This window comes from Mustela erminea, chromosome 1 (assembly GCF_009829155.1).
Source record: "Mustela erminea isolate mMusErm1 chromosome 1, mMusErm1.Pri, whole genome shotgun sequence".
Classification (NCBI taxonomy): Eukaryota; Metazoa; Chordata; class Mammalia; order Carnivora; family Mustelidae; genus Mustela; species Mustela erminea.
In genome coordinates, this window is record NC_045614.1 from 62,552,702 (window position 1) to 62,574,759 (window position 22,058).

Below are 22,058 nucleotides of genomic sequence, written 5' to 3' on the forward strand. Positions count from 1 at the left end.
AAAAAACCTGAAAAGTCCCCTACTAGGAAGCAACTAAAAATACAGCAAATGTTCTTTGAAATGCATATCAAAGCTCATGAGAAAGTAACAAAAATCCCGTAGTGTCAGAAACAAAGAGGAACTTAAAAACCATAGCAGTAATCATGTGAAACGGTTCTGTAGTTGCCCTGGTGGGAGCCAAGAGCAGGTAATATTGCTGATTTGGGTAATCTGGGGACTTGGATTTTAGTGTAACTACAGAGACAAGGCAGGTCTTTAGACAATGTGAGTAAGGGTTGGAACTGAGTAGCCCCATAAGAATATAACCCTATTTTCAGTAGAATGGTTAACCAGAAAAAAACTCCTGACACTGAAATTGGGAAATGATAAAGGAAGCTTGTCATTCTCAGCCAGGGCTGAAGAAGAGGGGAAAAGTAACCTCTGGAAGCTTGTGACTGTGAATTTGGCCTTATATAGATTTGGAGTTCAAATTTATAGCTCAGTGTTTCTGGGACCAGTGCCTAAAAATTTAACAGATAAAATGGATCCTATGATATCTTGGGGTCCCTGCAAGAAGTAATCACAAAACTTCTCTGGAAAGACATACTTTTAACCCAGGTCAAGCATATTCTCCAAATTACAAAACACACAAGGAAATAAACCACTATGAGGAAGAGTCAGCAGACAGATGGACATAGACACACACACACACACACACACACACACACACACACACAGGCTTATCTTCTTAAGAACGTCACATAATATAACTAATACAGATTATAAAATAAGAATGTTCATAATAACTAAAGACATAGAAGAAGGAATTAAACATTAAAGAATAATACAGCTTTGGAAAAGAACCAAATGAAATTTCTAGAAATGGAAAATATAGCCACTGAGATTAAAATCTCAATGTATAAATCAAATAGCACATTCATATAGCTAGGGAGAGAATCAAATTAATAGAATTTTAGATCTAAGGATGTTTCCCAGAATGTAGAGAGATGAAGAGATAGAAAATATGAAATCAAGGTTCAGAGACATGGAGTCAGAATGAGGTCAAGCACACAGCTGATTGGGGTTCCAAAGGAAAAGGTAGGACAATGAGGGCAAAAGAGTGTTCAAGAAAAGAATAGGTGAGAACTGATCAAAGAAATGAACCCTTAGATTCAGGAATTACATCACATCCTCACAGGATAAATAAAATATCTAGACACCATGAATGTAAAAAACAAAGACATCATACAGCAACCAAAACAAGAAAGATAGCTTACTAAGGAACAACAGTTAGATAGATGGCAAACTCTACAGTAGCTTCAACAAAATTCAGAAGACAGTGGAATAATCATTCCGAAGTTCTGGGAGAAAACAGTGGACACCCTAGAATTCTGTATCCATTGTCCTGCCATTTTCGAAAGACACTGATTACTGAGAGTCTACACACACACAAAGTACACAAAAATCTGTACGTCAGAAAGAAGTAAAATGATTGCAGAAACAGGATTTGAGAAGAACCTGAAAGGATTAGTAAGAATGTGGGTAAAGCTAAGCAAGCATTGACTGTAAACACAAGAATAAGAAGAGTGCTGATTGCAGGGTATAAAAAGTAGGAACTAAAACATTGGAACTAAAATGTCCCCCACTTCCTGGGAAGCCACCATCAGCACTGCTCAGTGGCCCTCCCTTCAGGAGTAGCATATAAAATAGGCATGGAGCAGGGATTGGAGGTAAGAGGGGCTGAAGTTCATGTACACTCTGAAATAGTACCTTAGACACTCTTAACTCAAGCCTGATTGCTAAAACTTTTAGGGTATTCTAAGAGGATAGGGATGGGAAGTCTTAATTGCCAAGCCAGAAGAAAGGAAAATGGAGAAATTTTACAACTCAATCTAATAGAAGAAAACAAAGAGGAAAAAAATACAAGATACAAAATAAAATAAAAACAGAAGTCCAAATATACCAGGAATTATAATAAATAAAGGTAGGGACCACAGACACCAGTTAAATGACAGATTGTTGGTTTGGTAAAGAAATCAAATGAAGTTATATGTTTTTTACAGAAGGTACCTGAGTATATTTTGGGATCCAGAGTCCTAAAAGGGATTGAATAAAAAGAGATGGGAAAAAAATAGAACAGGCAAATACTTTAAAGAAAATTGATGGAGTTATATTAATATAAAACAAAATAAACTTTAAAGAAAAAGTATTATTAAAGGATAAAGAGATATAAAAAATAAAGATGAAAGGAACAACTCACCAGGAACATATCATTCTACCTGAATGCGCTAAATTACATAGCTTCCAAATATATAAAGCAGACAGAAAGATCTATTTAACAAGACCACAATCTTAGTGGGAGACTACCCTTCATAACTCACGGGTCAAGCTTACAAAAGATCACCAAGGATCTAGAGGACTTAGATAACAGAAATGAAAAGCTTGACTTAATGAATGTACAGAGCACAACACCCAGTAGTTAAAGAAATCATACATGGAACATTTACAAAATGACCACATTTTATGCCTCAAAGCAAGTCGCAGCAAAGATAGGCTATTGTGCAACCTTCAATCTCCAGCCATTGCCCAATTAAAATGTATGTGTCAGAATCTCTAAAAATGCTCATTGACTATGCAATTCCATTTCCAGAAATTTATCCTAAGAAAAGAATTGGGCAAGATGTTTTAAAACAAGTATGTGGAAGGATATTTATTATGGTAATGTTTCTAATAGAGACAAAAGAAGGCCCATCACAGGGAAATACTATGGCACATCTGTGCAGTGGAATATTCCACAACTATTCAGGAAGGAAGGAAGGAAGGGGAGGGAGGGAAGGAGGGAGGAAGGGCAGAAGGAAGAAAGGAAGGAAGAAAGGAAGGAATGATGGATGGAAGGGAGGAAGGAAGGGAGGGTAGAAGGAAGGAGGGGAAGGAAGGAGAAAAGAGATGCTGTAGATCATTTTTAATTGACATTGAAGGATGTTCCCAGGAATTAAGTTGCGAAAGCAAGTTTACATAAAAGATATTAAAGAAATATGGTCAAGGAGAATTCAAAGTTTCCCAAAAGTACCCCCACTTCCTGGGAAGCTACCATCAGTGCTGCTCAGTGGCCCTCTTGCCCAGAGTCAGGGGAAGTGGGTCCCCACCCTCCAGTCTCTGCCTGCCAGATCCCAGTGAGCCTATAAAACATGCAGAGTTGTTTGAAGGCAGCCCCTGCCTGGGCTGGCACTCTTGGCTTCTCACATCAGTTATAATAAATGCTGCCATGGTAACAATAATGGGCCTGTGGTGGGGAGCATCTGCTCTGCATCCATTAGCTCTAACTCTTAGTAACTTCCTATGGAGCCGTCCTTATCCCCATTTTACATATGAGGACACTCAAGGCTCTGGGAGATGAGGAAACTGGCCTGAGATCACACAGCAGCAGACCCAGCTTTGGAAACTGAGTCTGGCCGCCATTCTCTACATGTCTTTAAACCAACAGGCTTTGATCACATGGCCTTAGAAAGCCTGGGCTGGTCCTTTGGAAGGAGGAGTCTGGCACCAAAACTTATGCCCTTATAAATCAGTGGTTCTCAAGCTTAGCTGCATACTAGCATCACCTAGGAAATTAAGAACAAAAAACACTTAACTCCTGGGCTGTCCTCCAGTCCAATTTAACTAGAATTTCTGGGAGTGGGACCCAAGCATCTGTATTTTTAAAGCTCCCTAGGTGATTCCAAAGTGCCCCACATTTGAGAACCAATGGCCTTTCTCAAACTTCGAATCTGGGTATCTAGTCAGAATACAGGTTCTGCTCGAGCAGGGTCAGGGGTCTTCAAGATTCAAGCATCCAGGTGTTGTTGGTTCCTTATCACTTCCCCCAAGAGGCATTCCCCAAGAGCTGCTGCTATCTTGCTCTTCTGACTTCCAATGCCAACTAATATGTGCTCTCTTACTGCCAAGACAGATTTGCACTTGGGCAAAAGGAGGCGGGATCTCTCCTGAGTACTCACACTCATTCCTGTCCCTGAAATGAATGTGAGCACTCATGGGTCTGGTGAACTAGCCTTAAGAACACACCTACCCTGGGGTCCTCAGACAGGTGATGAGGGAGACCAGAGGGCCGGCAGGGGTGAGGGGAAGGGGCTTCGCAGGCCCCACCCTTAGGGATTCTCAGGGAGACCCAGGGCAGGGAGTGTGGCTGACAGGACACAGGGCACGCAGGAGCTGAAGGTCCGAGGCCCAGCTATTTGTATGTTTATATTCAACAAATATTGGGTGGTTGCCTACTGGCTGGGCACCATTCTTGTAACGTAAGACAGAAAAGGTCCCTCCTGTGGAGCTTACAGTCTAGCCAAATCTGTAGCTACATATACAGTTTGTTACATGGTGGTAAGTGAGGGAAAGAAAAATAAAGCAGAGAAGAGGGAGGAGGAGTTTGGTGGGAGGGGGCCATGATTTTAAGCATCAGGAAGCCTCATCCATTAGGTGGCTTTTAAGCCCAAACCTGAAGGGAGTGAGCCCTGTGAATGGGGAGAGCAGAGATGGTGCAAGGGAAAGGGAGCAGCAGGTACAAAGGCCCTGAGGAAGGAACAGTGAGGAGACAGGCTGGAAGAGCAGTAGGGGATGGAGTCAGAGGGATGGAAAAATTATGGGTATAGAACCCCGAGACAGGCTGGGGTGCTGAGGAAATGGGAGAAGAACCCCAGCCTCCCCACACAGGAGGGAGCCCAGGCATTCAAAGCTGAGGCCGAGAGATGTCAGGCCCTCCTTTCTGTAAGACCCCAGCTGGTGAGAGAACAGTTCTCTCTGGGTACAAGCCCTGAGCGGATCCCTGAATTCACGAGGGCTGGCTGACCGGTGATGCCCAGTGTGGCAGTGCCGTGGTAGCCCCCCGCCAGCCGTCCTGGTGCCCTACCCCAAGGCCCATAGCAATCCCTGCCCCCTAGCCCACTGCCACAGGGCCTTATATGAGCAGAGGAGGAAAGGGCTAATGCAGGCATCCCTGCATTGCCTAGGAATTACCTTTACCTCCCTTCAGAACAGAGCCCCGGACAGGGGTTGCCGAGGCCTGGGTGATCACCCCTGTTTGCCGACCCCAGCAAGCTACTCAGTCTCGCTGTCTCTGACCTCTCCTCCCTCACAGGCCTGGTGCTATCTCTAGGGATGGTCTGGCCCTCCGACCTCAGCCCTCACCCACAGAAGACCTCAATGACTCCTCCCCACCCTCACAACAACCCCCTGAGATCCAAGAAGGCCTCGGAAGCAGGTCCAACTTCCTGCCAGCCACACCCTCCTAGGGCGTCCCCTCCTCCAGAAACCGTGGGCCCCTCCAGGCTATTGGCCCACTGAGGAGCGGTTGGAAATGGTCACAGCTGCGTGACCCACCACATGATGGGCTTCTTGACCACAGGACTCTGCTGGCCCAGGCTGGGGAGCTCCAAACTGTGTCTAACAAATGGAGGGAAACCCAGCCTTTGTCTACCTTAGGAATGTTTCCAGAAGGAAAGAGGGGGTTGCTCTAAATCTTGAAGGACAACCCTAAGTTCATTTCCTCGTTCTCAGATGTACCGGCTACGTGACTTCAGGCAAATTATTAACCTCTCAGTGTCTCAGTTTCCTTCCCTGTAAAATGGGGATGATGATACTTTCCTCGTGGGTTGTGGGCATATGCACTGCATTCTAGCCCAGGACTGGCATGTGGTCATGCCCTCAAGAAGAGTTGGGTGATTGTTATTACAGAGATAATAAAGCAGATAATAAACCACCCCAGTGTGTGGACAAGATGGAGCAGGAAGAGCATGGGCAGAGGCCCTGAGACACGGAAGCCGTGAGTGTTCGTGGGAATGCGTGTATTTGGCACATGAAGAGTAAGAGTGCTTCCTGTGGAGACAGGGACTGGAGGGTGTCAGGCTGGGTTGTGATACCCCCCACCTCAGCCTCCCCTGCCCCCAGGTGCTTCCTAGAGCTATCATTCTCTGCAGGGCCTGAGATGGGCCTGGCTGTTTCTGAGGACCATGCTGGCAGATCATGGGTGGCGAGCCAAAGAGGGAGTGGGGACATCAGGCTGCATATGTCCCCGGGGGCCTGGTCCATGGCTGAGCAAGCACCCACTGGAAGCCAGGTGCAGTCAGAGCTGGCAGCCCAGGAGGGGGTTCCCGCAGGAGCAAGAGTCAAAAAGCGGGGCACCCCTCCTGGCCCGATGGTCTTTCCAGCCCAAACACTGGGAACCCCGGTCTCTCTGTTCCACCCCAGGTCTTCACGGGGATCTTCACCGCAGAGATGACCTTCAAGATCATTGCTCTGGACCCCTACTACTACTTCCAGCAGGGCTGGAACATCTTTGACAGCATCATTGTCATCCTGAGCCTCATGGAGCTGGGCCTGTCCCGCATGGGCAACCTGTCAGTGCTGCGTTCCTTCCGCCTGGTACCTAGCTGGGCCCTCTGCAGGAGGGAAGGGAGGGGGCCTAGGGCACTGAGGCAACGCCCTACTGTGATCCATCATGCCTTCTCCCAACAGCTATTTGCTGGGCACCCCAGTGCTGGTGATGCGGGTGGTTGGGGAAGGGCAAGAAAGGAGATATCCTTCTGGGAAGCTATGGGGATGGCCATCCTGATGACTTGCAAAGCCCTTTATGGCTCACCATGCCCCCTTTAGCCCTCGTAGTATCCCAGGAGAGGAACTAGTATTACTACATACCCATTCCACAGATGAGGAGACTAAACGCCAGGTGAAAGGAATTTCCCAAAAGCCACATGGCAAATAACAGGTGGAGCCAGGCCTGCCAACAGCTCTCCTGGGGTTCTGCCTGCTGGTTTCAGAGTCAGCACTTTGGAAACTCTAATGTGCCCGCAAATCATCTGGTGATCTTGTTAAACTGCAGTGCCTAATTTAGTAGGTCTCGAGTGAGGCCAAAGCTGCTGGTCTTTGGACCACTCTTGGAGTGCAGAATGCCTGAGAGGTCCACACATGGGGCTGGAGGTAGGTCAGGGAAGGCTTCCTGGTGGAAGTCTGGGCAGTGTTGTTAGGTTCACTGGAGGCTTGGAAGGCAGGATGGTAGAGGCAGTAGAGAAAGTCCAAGCTATAGGTTCTAACCCTGACTCCACTGCCATGAACTAATGGACTCAGATAAGTTACTCCACCAGAAGGGCTGGCTTCTTCACCTGCCAAAGGAGGCAATAACAGTGCCTACCCCATGTGGTTGTCGGAAGCTCTGAATGACGTGAGTATCCTAAGCACAGGCCTGGCACAGCAGGTATTCAATAAATGCTAAGCATCTGCCCCCCTTTTCTGTGATAACTGAGCAGAGAGAAGGTTGGAGGGAATGGGGCAAGTCAGAGATGGTTTGACCTGATGAAGATGAGTCTGGAAGAAGAAGAACACTCCATGCTGGAGAAGTCTAGGGGAAGTTCCTGGCAGTGAGCCTGGGGCGGGTAGGAAGCTGGTATGGGGATGAAGAGCAAGGCTGAGTTGGGGAGGTGAAGCTGGAGATGTTGACCTGACTCAGAGCTGAGCCCAGCGGAGCTGCCCTCAGGCTGTAGAGAGAAAGAGCAGTGTGTGCTTCTGGAGAAACACGTGTCCAAGGGCCCCCTGGGGTTTCAGGTAGGAGCTAACAGGGGGTGAGGGTATCCATGGGCGGCAGGAACTAGAGCCCCTCACAAGGACACCTCCCTCCCCAGCTACGGGTCTTCAAGCTGGCCAAATCATGGCCCACCCTGAACACCCTCATCAAGATCATCGGAAATTCGGTGGGGGCACTGGGGAACCTGACGCTGGTGCTGGCCATCATCGTGTTCATCTTCGCTGTGGTGGGCATGCAGCTCTTCGGCAAAAACTACTCTGAGCAGAGGTACCGCATCAGTGACTCGGGCCTGCTGCCCCGCTGGCACATGATGGACTTCTTCCACGCCTTTCTCATCATCTTCCGCATCCTCTGTGGGGAGTGGATCGAGACCATGTGGGACTGCATGGAGGTGTCTGGGCAGTCACTGTGCCTGCTCGTCTTCTTGCTTGTTATGGTCATTGGCAACCTCGTGGTAAGTTGGCCAGTGGCCCCATATACACCAGCCCACCGGTCAACCCTCTGCCCATTCCCTTAACTTCCTTCCATCCACCCATTCATTCACTCAGTGAGCTATCGAACTGTCCATTTATCCATCGGTCTCATCATCCATCCATTTACCCATCTGTCCACCTATTCATCATCCATCCTTCCGTCTATCTACTCATCCATTCATTCGTCCACCCACTTATGCACCCATTTACTCATCCATCTGTGCACTTATCACCATTCCATCATCCACTGATTCTTCCATCTCTCTACTCATCCATGCATCTTCCTATCCAGCCATCGATCTACTCATCAGTTACCCACCCGCCAATTCACCCATGCTTCTGTCCACCTCTCCATCAATCTGTCTACTCAGTTACCAGTCCTCCTCTCTATTCACTCACTCACTCACCCAGCCATCCAACCATTAACTCCCCACTTACTCATTCTCATATCCATCCGCCCATTCATTCACCCATCATCTATCTGCCCATCAACCACCCATCCGTCAACCCCTCTTCATTCATAAACACACACACACACACACACACACACACACACACATACACCCTACCTATTCATCCACCCATTCACTCATCCACCCAACCATCTATCCATTCATTCATCACCCATATTTTTATTCTCTTATCTTTCCCTCCACTCACTAATCCAGCCCCACATCCATCCGTCAACCCACAGTCCATTCACTCATTCACCAGTCTTCTTCATCTACCCATTCATCCATCCAGCTCTCTACTCACTCACTCATTGACCCATCCATCCATTTCCATCACTCCTCATTTGCTCCTTCATTCATTCACCCACCTAGGTACCTGTTTCTTCATTATATACTCATTTAATATCCATTAACTTAGTTATTTACTCATCTACCATCTACTTCATTAGTCACTTACTGTTCAATAATTTATCACACAGGTTTTCAGTTCAGCTTAACAAACACTTCCTGTGCCCCTGTTGCATGCAAAATATTATGGCAGGAACTGCTGGGAATACAGAGTTGAATGTGGCCCTGCCGTGGCTTACCAACTGGAGAGTGGGGAGATGGAGAGCTCAAACAGGCCTGAAATAACTCGTAAGCTGGTCAGAATGATCAGAAGCATTAAGGAGTATCCCTTGGGTGCTGATCCCCACCATCGGGGAAATCAAGGAAGGCTTCCTAGACGAAGGTTTGGGGTAGACTTGACTGGTGATACTAGAGTGGGAAAGAACAAAGGGAGCAAAGCACAGGTGCAGTAAATGTTGGTCCAGATAAGGCAGGATCCATGGGAACTTGTATGTCACCCTGGGTAGCCGTGGGGGAGTCCGAGCTACCCTGTCACAAGGGACCCAGCCTTGCTTCCCTGGCCATCTGTGCATCCTAGGACAGGTGCCTCTTGCCTTGTACCTTACAATGTGGGGAATTCTGCAGTTGAGAGAGATCAAAAACCCCAATGTCAGAGGAGGAGCTTTGGAAAGCTCCTTCTTTGGAAAGCTTCAGGTGGAGGCAAGTGAGTGATTCAGGAAGAAGTCAGTGTCCACTGTGGATGTGGAGCTACTTGTCTGGGTACACAGGTGGTCCACACATGATCAGACCTCACACCTGCTTGACTTGACTCTTGCCAGTGTGGACAGCATAGACTCCCATCACCTCATAGAGGCCTCAAGTACCGGGGGCTGCAGTTTCCAGACAGATCCCTTCCCCAAACCTCCCTGGTTCTCCTCCAGATGTGCCCTAACCATGCAAGGGCGGGCCCAGGCCAAGTTGGTGGTCAGGCTGTCTCTAGCCCCACTTGTGGGGCCCAGAGAGGTGGCAGGGCATCGGTGCACAGTGCCAACAGAATCCAGCTCTTGGGCTGCACCCTCTTCCACATCTTCAACTGGCTGCCCCTTGGGCTGGAGCCTCATTCAGCCCTGGCCCTGCTCCAGGGGCCAAGGCTATGTATTCTAAGGAAGCTTATGAGTACGCCAGGCTCTCAGACCAGGGCCAGGCCCGCTGCCCTCATGCACACAGCCCTGCCATTTCCTAGCGGATCTGCCTGGGCATGAGAAGATTAGAGGCTGCTGGAGGAGGGAAGCTAACACAGCCCATGCTGCCCCCTCCTTGGTCGCCTCAGGAATTGGGCTGCTGTCGGGCGTGGGTGGAAGCAAGATTGCCATTGAAATGGGAAGTCATGATCAGGCAGAGGCTGGGGAGCAGCAGCCTGATTGAAGGGGAAAGCACTGGAAGAAGCCAAACCTGGGCACCAGGCCACAAAGGAGGAGCTGGTGTTCTTGTCGGGGTGGACAGGGCTGCTCACGTACCACTCCCCTCCACCTTATCCCCTAGCCTGGGCCCCAGATACCCGGACGTGAGGCATAGGTGAGGGCGGAGGAAGCAAGGTGGGCAACTGGGAGCCGAGGCAGGCCGGGCCCAGGCCAGCGTGGCCGAGGCTGGGGACTCAGCCAGAGGTCAGTGTAGACAACAACCCTGAATCATGTCACGTGCCCTGCCAACCAAAGATGACATTTTGACTTTTGACAGGTGTCAAAAGTGATCCTCTCCCCATACAGAATGCCAGATCCTGCCTCTTCCCCTTGCCATTCTGTCCTCCTGAATGTATATTGCTTCTTAAACCAAAGGCATGTTTCTGACTCCTGGAGCTCCAACCTTACCACTGCTTTCCTCAGTATTCTCATCCCTAGCTCTTTCAGAGGCAGGAGGTGTGTCTTCGGGGCTCGTGAGGAGCCAGAGAGGGGCCCATAGTGGGTTTCCAGTGAGAACCGCACACCTACCCTCACATACCTCCCTGCCATAGGGGTCCCCCTTCAAGGGAACTCTCTGCGGGGGCTGGCTGGGTGAAGGACGCACCAACCCCAAGGTGGGGAGGGAGTGTCTCTGGCCTGTCAGCTCCAGAGCCCGTCTGACCCATGTGAAGGAACAAGCCTACTGTCATTTTCATTTACCCTCCACAAGGCTGGGAAGTGGACCCACGGCCACCCTCTTGTCACTCCATGAAAGTGCTCTTTCTTAACAAAAGCTAAAGCTTTGCCCTTCCAGGATGGTTTAACAATAGCAGTAGTCCAGAATTCCGCAGAGAGAGATGAATTTTGCACACCTCGCTTAAAGAGTCTCAGATCCCTAGCTCCTGATAAATAGCTTAAGTACTGCCCTTCTGGCACTTGGCAACCCCAGCCCCTCCCCTGACTCCTGGCAGCTCCGACCCAGGTCCCTCCACCTCCTCCCCAGTTGTCCGGTCCTGTACCCAGCACCCATCCCAGCATCCCTCACTGCCTAGACAGCCACCTCTCCATGTTCTGACCCCGCAATTAGTCCCAGAGGCCCGAGGATTGCCCTTGCCCCTTCTCTGCTCCATCCCTCACGTCCCTCACCTGGAAAGCAGAGTCAGACCTGCGGACACATGTAGAAGGTGCTAGATTTTCAAATGTTGAGACAGCTCAGAGACCCATCACAATCCCTTCTTTCACCAGTAGACATAGAGGCACCTTCCCAGGAAAGTCCTCAAGAGCTCTGCATTGCTTCTGGGTGGGATTCTGCCTTGTCCCTGGTGATCTCAGTTTGGAGCCCACTTCCCAGGAGCAACTCCGTGCTCATTCTAACCCCGCTGTCTGCCATTACTCCCAGGCAGCAAGACCCCATCTGCAGGCTTCATCCCTGGATGAACCCATGCTTCTCCCTTAGACCCCGGGCCAAGACCTGAGATCTGGGGCCAAATGCCCTCAACCAGACTGCATTTGAGCAATTGGGAAAAGGGATGAGAATTGGTCTTTCATTTTATAGCCAAATTCACTGTATTCAAGAGGACTGTGGGGTTAGGATGAGGGCCCAGAGCTGCTGGCCATCAGCAATCCTTAAGGTCCCTGGGCCTCAATTTCTGCATAATGGCCCCGTGGCTAGCTGCCCCTATGGTGCCTGCCTTGATGAGCCTGATCCCTGGCCTCCACAGGTCCTGAACCTCTTCCTGGCTCTGCTGCTCAGCTCCTTCAGTGCAGACAACCTCACAGCCCCTGACGATGATGGGGAAATGAACAACCTCCAGCTAGCCCTGGCACGTATCCAGCGAGGCCTGCGCTTCCTCAAGCGGACCACCTGGGACTTCTGCTGCGGGATCCTCCAGCGGCGTCCCCAGAAGCCCGCAGCCCTCGCCAGCCACGGCCAGCTGCCCAGCTGCATGGCCACCTCCAGCACCCCACCACCCCCGGAGTCAGAGAAGGCGCCTCCAGCCCGCAAGGAGACGCGGTTTGAGGAAGACGAGCGGCCGGGCCAGGGACCCCCCGGGGATGCAGAACCTGTGTGTGTGCCCATTGCTGTGGCTGAGTCAGACACGGATGACCAAGAGGACGATGAGGAGAACAGCCTGGGCACGGAGGAGGAGTCCACTAAGCAGGTGACTGCCCCACCCCGCGCATATATGCAGCACCTACCTGTACAGGGCCCGGGTCTGTGCTTGCCAGGGCTCCCAGCCTTGCTTCACGCAGCTGACCCTGCCACCCTCAAGAGGCAGCATCACAGTGGGGTGCTGAGGCCAGCTGTCAGCCCTCTCTTCCCAACCCAGCCCTGAGGGGACCTTGGAAGGGGCTATTGTACATTGTTTGCCTGATACTAGCCAGGAGCAGCGAACTGTACAGAAAGGGGAACTGAGGCATGGCAAGAGAGAGACTTGCTAGGAGTGCCTCGCACACCTACGACAGAGTCAGCACTCCTGCCCACCCCTCTTCCCCCAACCATCGTCCCCCTCCAGTACTAATATGGCAGAATGTCTTAGGGAGGGAGGAGTGCAGTCTCCTGACCTCCCGACTGCCCTTTCCCCTCCTCCCAGGCCCAGGGCTAACTCGGAGATTTAAAAATAAGCATCCCTAAGATGGCAGGTGTCAGAGACAGCACTATCTTATCTCCCAACCTGTTATTTTTAACACTTAGGACCAGAGTCTGGACAAAAGAGACAGTGCCCCCAACCCCCTCAGTTCTCCCGTGGCCTGAGCCAAGCACAGATGGCTTCTCCTTAGGTCTTTAGGTCAAGCAGTGAGTGGTTCTCTGTCTGACTGGGCCCATCCTCACTGCTTGCTGTGGGCCTGCGCCGGTTGGGTCTGCTGTGAAGGGACACTGATCCCCACGTGGGGAGTTGCTTCCACATTGTTCTGCCTCCCAGTGGTCCCAGAGGCCAGCTTCTACCCCTTCGGTCAGGCTGTGGGACAGGGACAGTGTAAGCTGGGGAAGGGCAGTGCTAGCAGTTGCCAGACCACGGCTACCAGTTATCTCCAGGATGCTCCCTTTCCTGCTCCTCTCCTTCTCTTGAGGCTGTTGGCTCTGGCTCCCCAGGGCCAGTGTGTGTGCATGTGTGTGTGTGCGTGCACACGTGTGTGGAAGGTGCCATGCAGAGTGCCGTGGGAACTCATGGGGGAGGTCTGTATGTCCCTCCTAATTGGAGTTGCCAGCATTTGGGAACTGGGCAGTGCACCCCAGCCACACCCTTCCGGGGAGTGGGAGGAGGGGAGACTTAGGCCAGACTGACCAGGATCCTCCCAGAGGGAGAGACCTTTGGTGACCTGAGGCCCCATGAAGAGGGCAGGAGGCAGTGCTCCAGTTGCTTAGGCGGGGCCCTGGGAACACTCGGCCAGGGAGCTCATGGGCTGGGGGTCTCTTCGGCAGGAATCCCAACCTGTTTCCGGCAGCCCAGAGGCCCTCCCAGAGCCCAGGGCCTGGAGCCAGGTGTCAGAGACCCCCTCCTCCGAGGCCAGTGTGGCTCAGGCAGACTGGCGGCAGCGGCGGAAAGTGGAGTCCCCGGCCCCAGGGTGCAGTGAGGTAACACACACCTTTGTCCCTGAAGCCAGCGGGGTGCCGCACTTGGATCGGAGCCAGTCTGAGGGGTCCTCGCACACACCTGCATTTCCTGGTGGGAGCCATAGCCACGGTCACAGGCAGTGTGGGAGACCCGTCCGCACAGGGGGGCACGGGCAGCCCTGCCCTGACAGGGGAGGGGTGGCATGGGGCCCAGAGCTTCTGGAAGGTTCTGGAAGCTGCCAGCCTCTGTGTGCTCCATGTGCTAACCCTACCCCTCCGTGTGCTCATCCCTCCTCACTCAGTTCCCGTGCTTTGGTCCTCTTTGGCAAATGTTTGTCCTGTGAATTACCCCATTCCAGGGGACTTTGGGGGCCCCTGAGAACAAGTTCTTGAAGCATTGGCCACCAGCAGCTTCTCTCCTGGACTAAGGCCGAGGCCGCAAACGGGAGGCCTAATCTAGGGTTTTGTTCTGGCTAAAGAAGGATTTTAATTTGAATATGCTACGAACATTTAAAACTTGGTAGCTTTTATGTAAAAAAACAAAAAACAAAAAACAAGAAAACAAACAAAAATTCTGCATTGAAATGCAGAAAAAAAGTAGGAAAAATGAAAAAAAAAAATTGGAAGAAGAGCCACCCCGCCGGAGACAAGCGATGACCACCTCCATGACACTGACTAGAACTCCCTGGTTTGCCACATACCCACATGCTTAACTTCATTCCACAACTTGCAAGCATTCCACGCCTGTAAGCATTTGAGTCTGCAGCCCCTGAGCTAAAGGACTGCGGCGTTGGTCATGCTCCCCGACCCCACACAGCCACCCCCCGCGCATGCCAAGCATGGTGGAAGGTAGAGGGCAGGTGTTCAGAGGCAGAGCAGCCTGACCCCAACCCTTGGTCCAGCAACTGTGACTTGCTTCAACGGAAGGTTGTACCTTTTGTGCAATGGGTTTATAGGAGACTTTGTGATCATGATCAGCTCTGGAGCACGAGCACCTGCTGGAATCTTCATCCTGACAATACAGGTCACTCTTCTCCCCTGGAGGGTCTGACACAGAGGCATGTGGGAGCAGGAAGATGCAGGAGGGGTCCAAAGTCACGGAGAGGGAGGGTTTTCATACTGGAATGATGACATTTCTTCCTCTCCTCAAATCAGTTCATGGTAGGACCCATCAAAGGAAGAGAGAGGTGGGCTGGGTGTTCCTGGACAAGGACCCCTCATCCCACCTGCAGCAGGTTCCTGAGAACCTATTTCCCAGCCAGTACCCCCTGGTACTTTGTGCAGCTCCAGCGTCTGAAAAACAAAGTAGTGCGGAGATCTCCTCTGGCTTGTGCCTTTCCCAGTTCAGCTGCCCAACGAAGTGGGGGGCAGAAGGATGAGCCCTCAAAGCCATGGGGACCCCAGAAGGGCCAAGGCTCCACCCTGCACCCAGCAGCCCTCTTGACTTTCCCATCAGCGTCCAACCCTTCCCCATCACAAACGCCAAAACTGAAGAGGACTTTGAGAAAGCAGCAGAGGGAGTCACGGAAAGAAGGGAAAAGAAGACGGCTTTAGGAGCAGAGGCAGGCCAAAGACTCCAGCCAGCTCATCTCCAAGTGGAGCATAAGGCTGAGCTACCCAGGCATGCCCACTTGGCTGGTACCATAGACAGGATCCGAGGCCACCAAAGGCTTCCCTTCCCTCTCAGAAGCCTCTTGCCCCTGCCACGCCTTCTGTAGGGTAGGCTCCTAGGAGCAGAGCCTGAGATGGGCGTCCTGTGCCCCCAGAGGGAGTGCCCCCAGATAAGCTGGTAGGGAAGAGCGAGAAGCAGGATGAAACCAATGAAGAAGCTCCGAAAGGCTCGGTCCTGGATTCAGGCCTCAGCCTGGTCCAGTGGGGAGCCCTGGGGCACACACTGCACATGGCATTGTCCCACTACCCCCTCCCCAGGCAAGGGGCTGGCCTCATGTCTTCCCACATCTGTGCAGCAGTGGGTGTCAGCCACCTGTGGCTTGGGTTGAAACCCACAAGCTATTACGGGGCATGGCCACTCCCTGGTTATAGACCGTGTTCGGAAGAAGGGGCCAGCTCCACATCAGTGTTCATGGTGCGGTGGACCTACCAGAGGGAACTGGGCCGAGCACTGGCAGTGACCACTACTGCTCCCCCCAGTGACCGCATCCACATGGGACCGACGGACACTTGCAACGCCGCATGCCCACGGTTCTCTGTAATCAGATTATTCAAGGGCTGGCTGGCAGAGCCCTCTGTGGCCAGGCAGGGCAGCCTCCGGGCCCTTCTTGCTTTGACTCCGGGCTCTGCTCATCACCCCTGCACTCATGAACTGGGCAAGAAGCGTCGGTTGGGTGGCTGGCCCGTGCTCTGGGTGTCTGACCCCACACCGGTGTGTGCCTGTGGCCTGGTTCGGACTCTGTTCTGGGTATGGGGGGCATGCCTGTTTCCACTGCGTGTGCCAAGCTGCCACTGTGTGTCTTTGTCCGAGTGTGTGCCCGTGTTGCCACCCGTGTCTGTCTCTTCCCAGCTGGACACATTCCCCAACCCCAGTGCTTTCCAGTACCCCCTGCACCTGACCCTAGACCCCAGCAGACCAGAGCCACAGACTCAGGAGCCTCTGAAGTCCAACCTCAGTTCAACCTGGGGCAGGTTACCACCCACCCACCCTGGGCTCAGATTTCCAGGTTATGCAGTGGGAAGAAGTCTGGGCACCTCCCCTCAGGGAGCCCCTGGCTGCCCCAGACTCGGGGCTCAAGGCTGGAGCTTCTACGTGACCCTCATCCACCCCATCCCACACCCCTGCCCACAGACTCACGAGGACAGCTACTCGGAGGGAAGCACAGCAGACATGACCAACACTGCTGACCTCCTGGAGCAGATCCCTGACCTGGGTGAGGATGTCAAGGATCCGGAAGACTGTTTCACTGAAGGTACTGCCCTGAGTGGCCCTTTGCCAGAGCCTCAGCCCCACCGGGGCGGGGGGCGGTGTGTGGGCAGAACAGCCAGCAGCTCCTTGGGGCCCAGGGCCATGTTGCACCTCACCCTGACCCCAATGCTTGCTCTCCCTCCACATTCCTCATGACCCGGGGGGCCCCTCCGTCTACCCAGGACCTGATGACACCCTTGCCCGTGGACTGCTGGGCTGGGCAGCTGTGGGTCAGCTGCACGGAAGACCCATGACTGCATTGGTAGAATGACAACACGAGTGTGTGACCCCCAGCAGCAGGGGCTCCATCCTCTTCCCCATGCCTCTAGCACACGGTGCCTGGCCCATTGCAGGCCTTCTGTAAATACTCACCGGTGGTGACATGTGCCCGTCATCAGCATCTGTGGCTTTTATGAATTGGTGGTGAATATTCAGAAGGCAACTGGGGATAAAATGAGAGTTTCCCCTCCACATGGCATGTCCTTTGGGGCTATCAATGAGGGCTTTGCCCTTGCCATGGCTCAAAAACTGCAAACGTGGAAAAGACCCAGGGACCGAGTACTCCAGGAGTTCTGGAATATCCCCCCAGGGGGAAAATTTCCCAGGTGAGCAGAGGAGAAACTGGTGCCCAGCCCAGCCCAGCCTTCCCTCTGCTCAGATCTGCCAGGCCCTTTACCCACTCACTGGATGCCTAGTCCATCTGGCCTTTCCACAGAGTTCTTGCTGAGCGTGGGCCCCTGAGGACAGCACTGCAGTGCTCCCTGCTGCCCCATCCCACCTGCCTACCACGTCACCCTGTTCACTACTCCACATGATAACCTCGTTCTCTCAGTCACCCCTTCCGAGGGGTGGGCATCTGCAGGCCCCGGATTGGGCCTGACCCTTCCTTCCCTCCCCTCCACAGGCTGCGTCCGGCGCTGTCCTTGCTGCACCGTGGACACCACACAGGGCCCCGGGAAGGTCTGGTGGCGACTGCGCAAGACCTGCTACCGCATCGTGGAGCACAGCTGGTTTGAGACGTTCATCATCTTCATGATCCTGCTCAGCAGCGGAGCCCTGGTACCCTCCTGGGGCTGCAGGGTTGTGCAGAGAGGCATGGTGGAGCGGGGAGGGCAGGGAAGGGTAGTCTGCCACTGGGAGCTAGGCCAGAAACTGGGGCAGAGCCTCTGCTGTAGATGGGCTTCCTCCGGCCCCTGGCACGGGAGTCAGCTCACAAATTCCCATCACCACAGCAGGAACGGAAGTCAGAGCCAGAAGGGCTCACGGAGGTCATCTGGCCAGAACCCTGGGTCCCGCCAGAGGGGAATGATTGGCCCCATTTCACAGCTGGCATAGGTCATAGGTCACAGGTCACCAGCCTCCCTCCGCCAGGTGCTGGGGACACACCCACCTGCACCTTGTGCCGTTAGGCCATTTCAGTGCAGTTAACGATGCTGCCTGAGATTCCACTGGTAGCTCCCTTCATTCCAGCTGTTCCAGGGTTAGAGGCAGGGCTGTGTAGTTCACACATTGTCACATTTGATCCCAACAACAACCCTTTGTAGAAACATTACATAACCTGCCTAAGGTCCCACCACTTGCAAGCAGCGGATGTGGCAGTCAGATTCAGGAGTCCTTTGTCTTGACCTTCCACTTGTTCAATAGGTCTCTTCTAAGTTGTCCTTCTATCTAGTCCTTTGAGCCGTGGGGAGCAACAACAGGAGGAAGAGACACCAGCCGCAGCCTCACTGGCTGAGAGTCTAGCTGGGTAAACCAGATTCAGTAGGTTTGAGGTAGTCAGAGATCAGCTCGTGAGAAAACATTGAAAAAGAATAAATGACTGGGAGGTCAGGGGAACTGGAGCAATCAGGAAGACTTTCTGGAGATAGCAGGTGAAGCTGGGCTATGCAGGACAAGGAGGTTTGCTGAGACCAAGAGTAGCAGGGAGGCCCTCCTGGAATGCCCTATGTGGTTCCCAAGCACCCTATTCTGATCTCTCAGAGTCCATTTAAGAGGAGATGGGATGGCACTGGAGAGGGTTCTAGAAGATGCTGGTGAACGGGGAGATGGGTAGTCAAGAAGACAGAGGAGATAATCACTTTCCTGACCCAGGGGAGCAAGCACTTGATATCGTTGGGGAGGTGAGAACCCCATGTTTGAGCAATTGACAGGAAATGCTTTGAACCCCAGAGCAAGAGAGAAGGGCACTTTGACCCAAGGCTATGTGCCTCCACTCTGTGCAACCTCCTGAGCTTAGGTCATGGGGAAGTGCCATGGCAGTCACCCCTGTATCTCTGGGCCTCTCGTCCCATCCTGTACTCCCCTCCCCTGTTCCAGAGTGGGCCTAGAGCCCTGACTTACAGGCCGCATGTTTTACCATTGGCAGCTAGAGCCAAATCTCTGTAGGCTTCAGAGAAGGATGATTTGACAATATGTTAACGAGTTTTGTTTTTAAACAGCCACAAACAAGGGCAGCCAGAGCCATGTAGTCTGGGCTGTGGAGGAAAAACTCAGCCTGGCATAAGTGAGGAGGAGTTTTGGCAAGCAAATGGTGAATCTAATCAGGGTAGACAGCCAAGCACGGTTTAAAAAAAAAACACGTCGATGATATATTGAGAAAAAGAAGTCTGAGTGTGTTATTTAAAGTTATAAACTCGGTTAACAGAAAGCAAACTATATATCCCTTCCAAATTGTTGAAGGGAATTTTCTTTTAAAGAAAACAGAGCTCTTACAGCAGAAGATAGGAGAAAAAAGAAGGAACAAGGTGACATTAAACCAGGAAACAAAAAATAAGGTGGCAGAGGGAAAAGCAAATATGTTTTAATAATAATCATAACTGGATAAAATTCATCTTTTAAAAAAGGAAAGGAATCTGAATGGATTTAAAAAACAAAAACAAAGACTTCACCTATGTACTCTTAAATGACAAACCAAAACACTGTCACTCAGAAATAGTAAAAGTAAAATAATAAGATATATCAGGCAAATGCAATCATGACAAAAATCAGAGTGTTTGTGTCTGTTAATACTAAACAAGGTTGAATTCAATGTAAAAAATGTGAGATAAAACAAAGCAGGTCACAGCTATAACAAAAATAAAACTATTGGGGGACCTAGGTCGCTCAGCAGAGGAGTCTGCTTCTCCCTCTCCCTCTCCCTCTGTGCTCTTGCTCACTCTCTCAAATAAATAAATTTTTAAAAGTAAATAAACTATTATGAATATATTTTTGCTTGGGATTGCATAACACTTATATCAAACAAGAACTATTAGGAAAAAAAAGAAAAAGAAAAAAGTGGCAGTGATGCAATAATACAGGGAGATTTAACCACACTTTTACTAGTTCCTGACAAATCACATAAAAAGAACAAGACTATGAGAGATCTAAATTACGTATATATATATATGTAGTTAACAAGTTTGATCTAGCCTAATAATAAAAACAATAACATTTAAATAGCACCCACTATGTGCCAGACCCTGTCATAAGCATTTTACAAAGATTAATCCATTTGATTCTCATAATAACTCTAAGAAATGAGTCTGTTATTAAGTCTGTCTTACAGATAAGGAAACTGCTAGATGTAGCAAAAATAGAAAGACTAAAAAACAACAGCAAAAACAATCCTTAGAATTGTAAAAGTCATTCTTAAACTGTGGATCAAACAGAAAATAGTTGGATGGTACATTCATGGGTGCTCGTTATATTAAAAAGTAAGCAAATAAATAAAATACAAAGGCTACTCATGGGCCAAAGATGACAGTGTTTGTAAGTCAAAGATTATGATTCAACCAATTCTGTCCACTTAAGATCTAGAAAAATAAGAAAGGAAAATTAAAGGTAGAGAAAAAAAAAACTGGCTGGGGAATAAAAAACTAGAAAATAATAATATTGAAAGCACCGCTTGTAGAATGCAGCCAAAGCTGTAATAAGGGGAAAATACATAGGGGCGCCTGGGTGGCTCAGTCAGTTAAACATCCCATTCTTGATCTCAACTCAAGTCTTGATCTCAGGGTCATGAGTTCAGGTGCCATGTTGGGTTCCACACTGGATATGGAGCCTATCTGGGGGGGACAGGGGGAAGGAGGAGAATTCATAGACTTAAACACTTTTATTAATAAATAGAAAGAATGCAAATTAATTACTTAATTCAAGAAATTACAGATGTAGCAACAAAATATTCTTAAGGACAATAAGAAAATAGTAAAATTTTAAAAACAAATTAACCAATTAAAAATAAATAATAAAACTGATATGAAATTCCAAAGCTGATGCCTTGAAAAGTTAATAAAACAGATAAACCAGTAGCTAATTCTGATCTCTCACATCTCCAAGGAAGGGTTCTTTTGCATTCCCAAGGAAGAAAATAATTCCAGTCCTGTTTAAAATGTTGTAGTGTATGAGGAAAGATGGAAAGTCTGCACATCCTTTTTATACAAGCTAAATAATGCTGATTTTTAAAACCTCAGGTATAACAACGGGAAAACTGTGGATTAGTTTTCATACACCATACTTATGAATAGTGTTGCAAATATCTGAAATACATGCAGATAAGAACCAGCAATATACTTTAAAAATTAAATAAGTCATACCAGGTATATTCTAAAATGGGAGAATAGTGCCATACTAGGATATCTATGTATATGAATAGGACAGAGATTTAAAAATATAATTATCTCAATGCATACCTGATTTTTAAAACTCCAGTAAGAGTAGAAATTAAATATATTTCCTTAGTGAAAAATTTGTTCAAATTAACTTCCATTATATCATTAGTAGTAAAGCACTTGAAACATTTTTATGAAAGTCATGAGTAAGAAAAGGTTGCTTTAACTACGTTTTAGCTGTAGTTCCATTATTGAATAATAATCTTGAAGTACTAGCCAGTGCAATTGTAAGCACAAAATAACAGGGAATAAATATGACATGAGATGTTGTAAGAGGTACATGCAGAAACTCTAAAACTTTGCTAAGCACTGTAAAAGAAGACAGACCAACAAGTATACTCTGGTCTTGGGTATGGGAACTCCATATTAGATCCTAATGCAGTTAATAATTTCAGTGCAATAACAATAAAATTGCAACATTTTTAAAGGGAATTTGACAAAACATTGCTAATTTTATCTTGAAAATTACTAAAAACGGCCAGGAGAATTCATACTAATTCAGGAACAGACAGAGAGCAATAAAAGCACACAGAGAGGTCCAGTGGGCTTAAGTAAGTATAAAAATGTATTTTATATGGTAAAGTTGACTTCTAATCCATTAATAAAGTGTTGTAATGGTGAAAGCTACTCTGAAAAAAAAATAAAATGGATATTTGCTATTCACCAAAATATATCGGATTTTTAAAACTGTGATATAAA

At 49.7% G+C, this 22,058-nt stretch overlaps 1 protein-coding gene across 13 annotated transcripts in view; it reads left to right on the plus strand.

Annotated features, from left to right (window-relative positions):
• Positions 1–22,058, plus strand: part of SCN5A (sodium voltage-gated channel alpha subunit 5) — a 94,740-nt gene that overhangs the window by 51,742 nt on the left and 20,940 nt on the right. For 11 of the 13 annotated variants that reach the window (XR_004287236.1, XM_032350129.1, XM_032350212.1 and 8 more), the window contains 6 exons: positions 6,217–6,390; positions 7,644–8,000; positions 11,959–12,399; positions 13,662–13,814; positions 16,597–16,717; positions 17,618–17,772. Coding sequence is in view for 12 of the 13 variants with exons in the window: in XM_032350129.1 (XP_032206020.1) it covers positions 6,217–6,390; positions 7,644–8,000; positions 11,959–12,399; positions 13,662–13,814; positions 16,597–16,717; positions 17,618–17,772 (1,401 nt within the window). In the remaining variant the exon portion in view is untranslated. The remainder of the gene's footprint in view (positions 1–6,216; positions 6,391–7,643; positions 8,001–11,958; positions 12,400–13,661; positions 13,815–16,596; positions 16,718–17,617; positions 17,773–22,058) is intronic. The other 2 variants (XM_032350049.1, XM_032350006.1) reach the window with 1 other exon arrangement.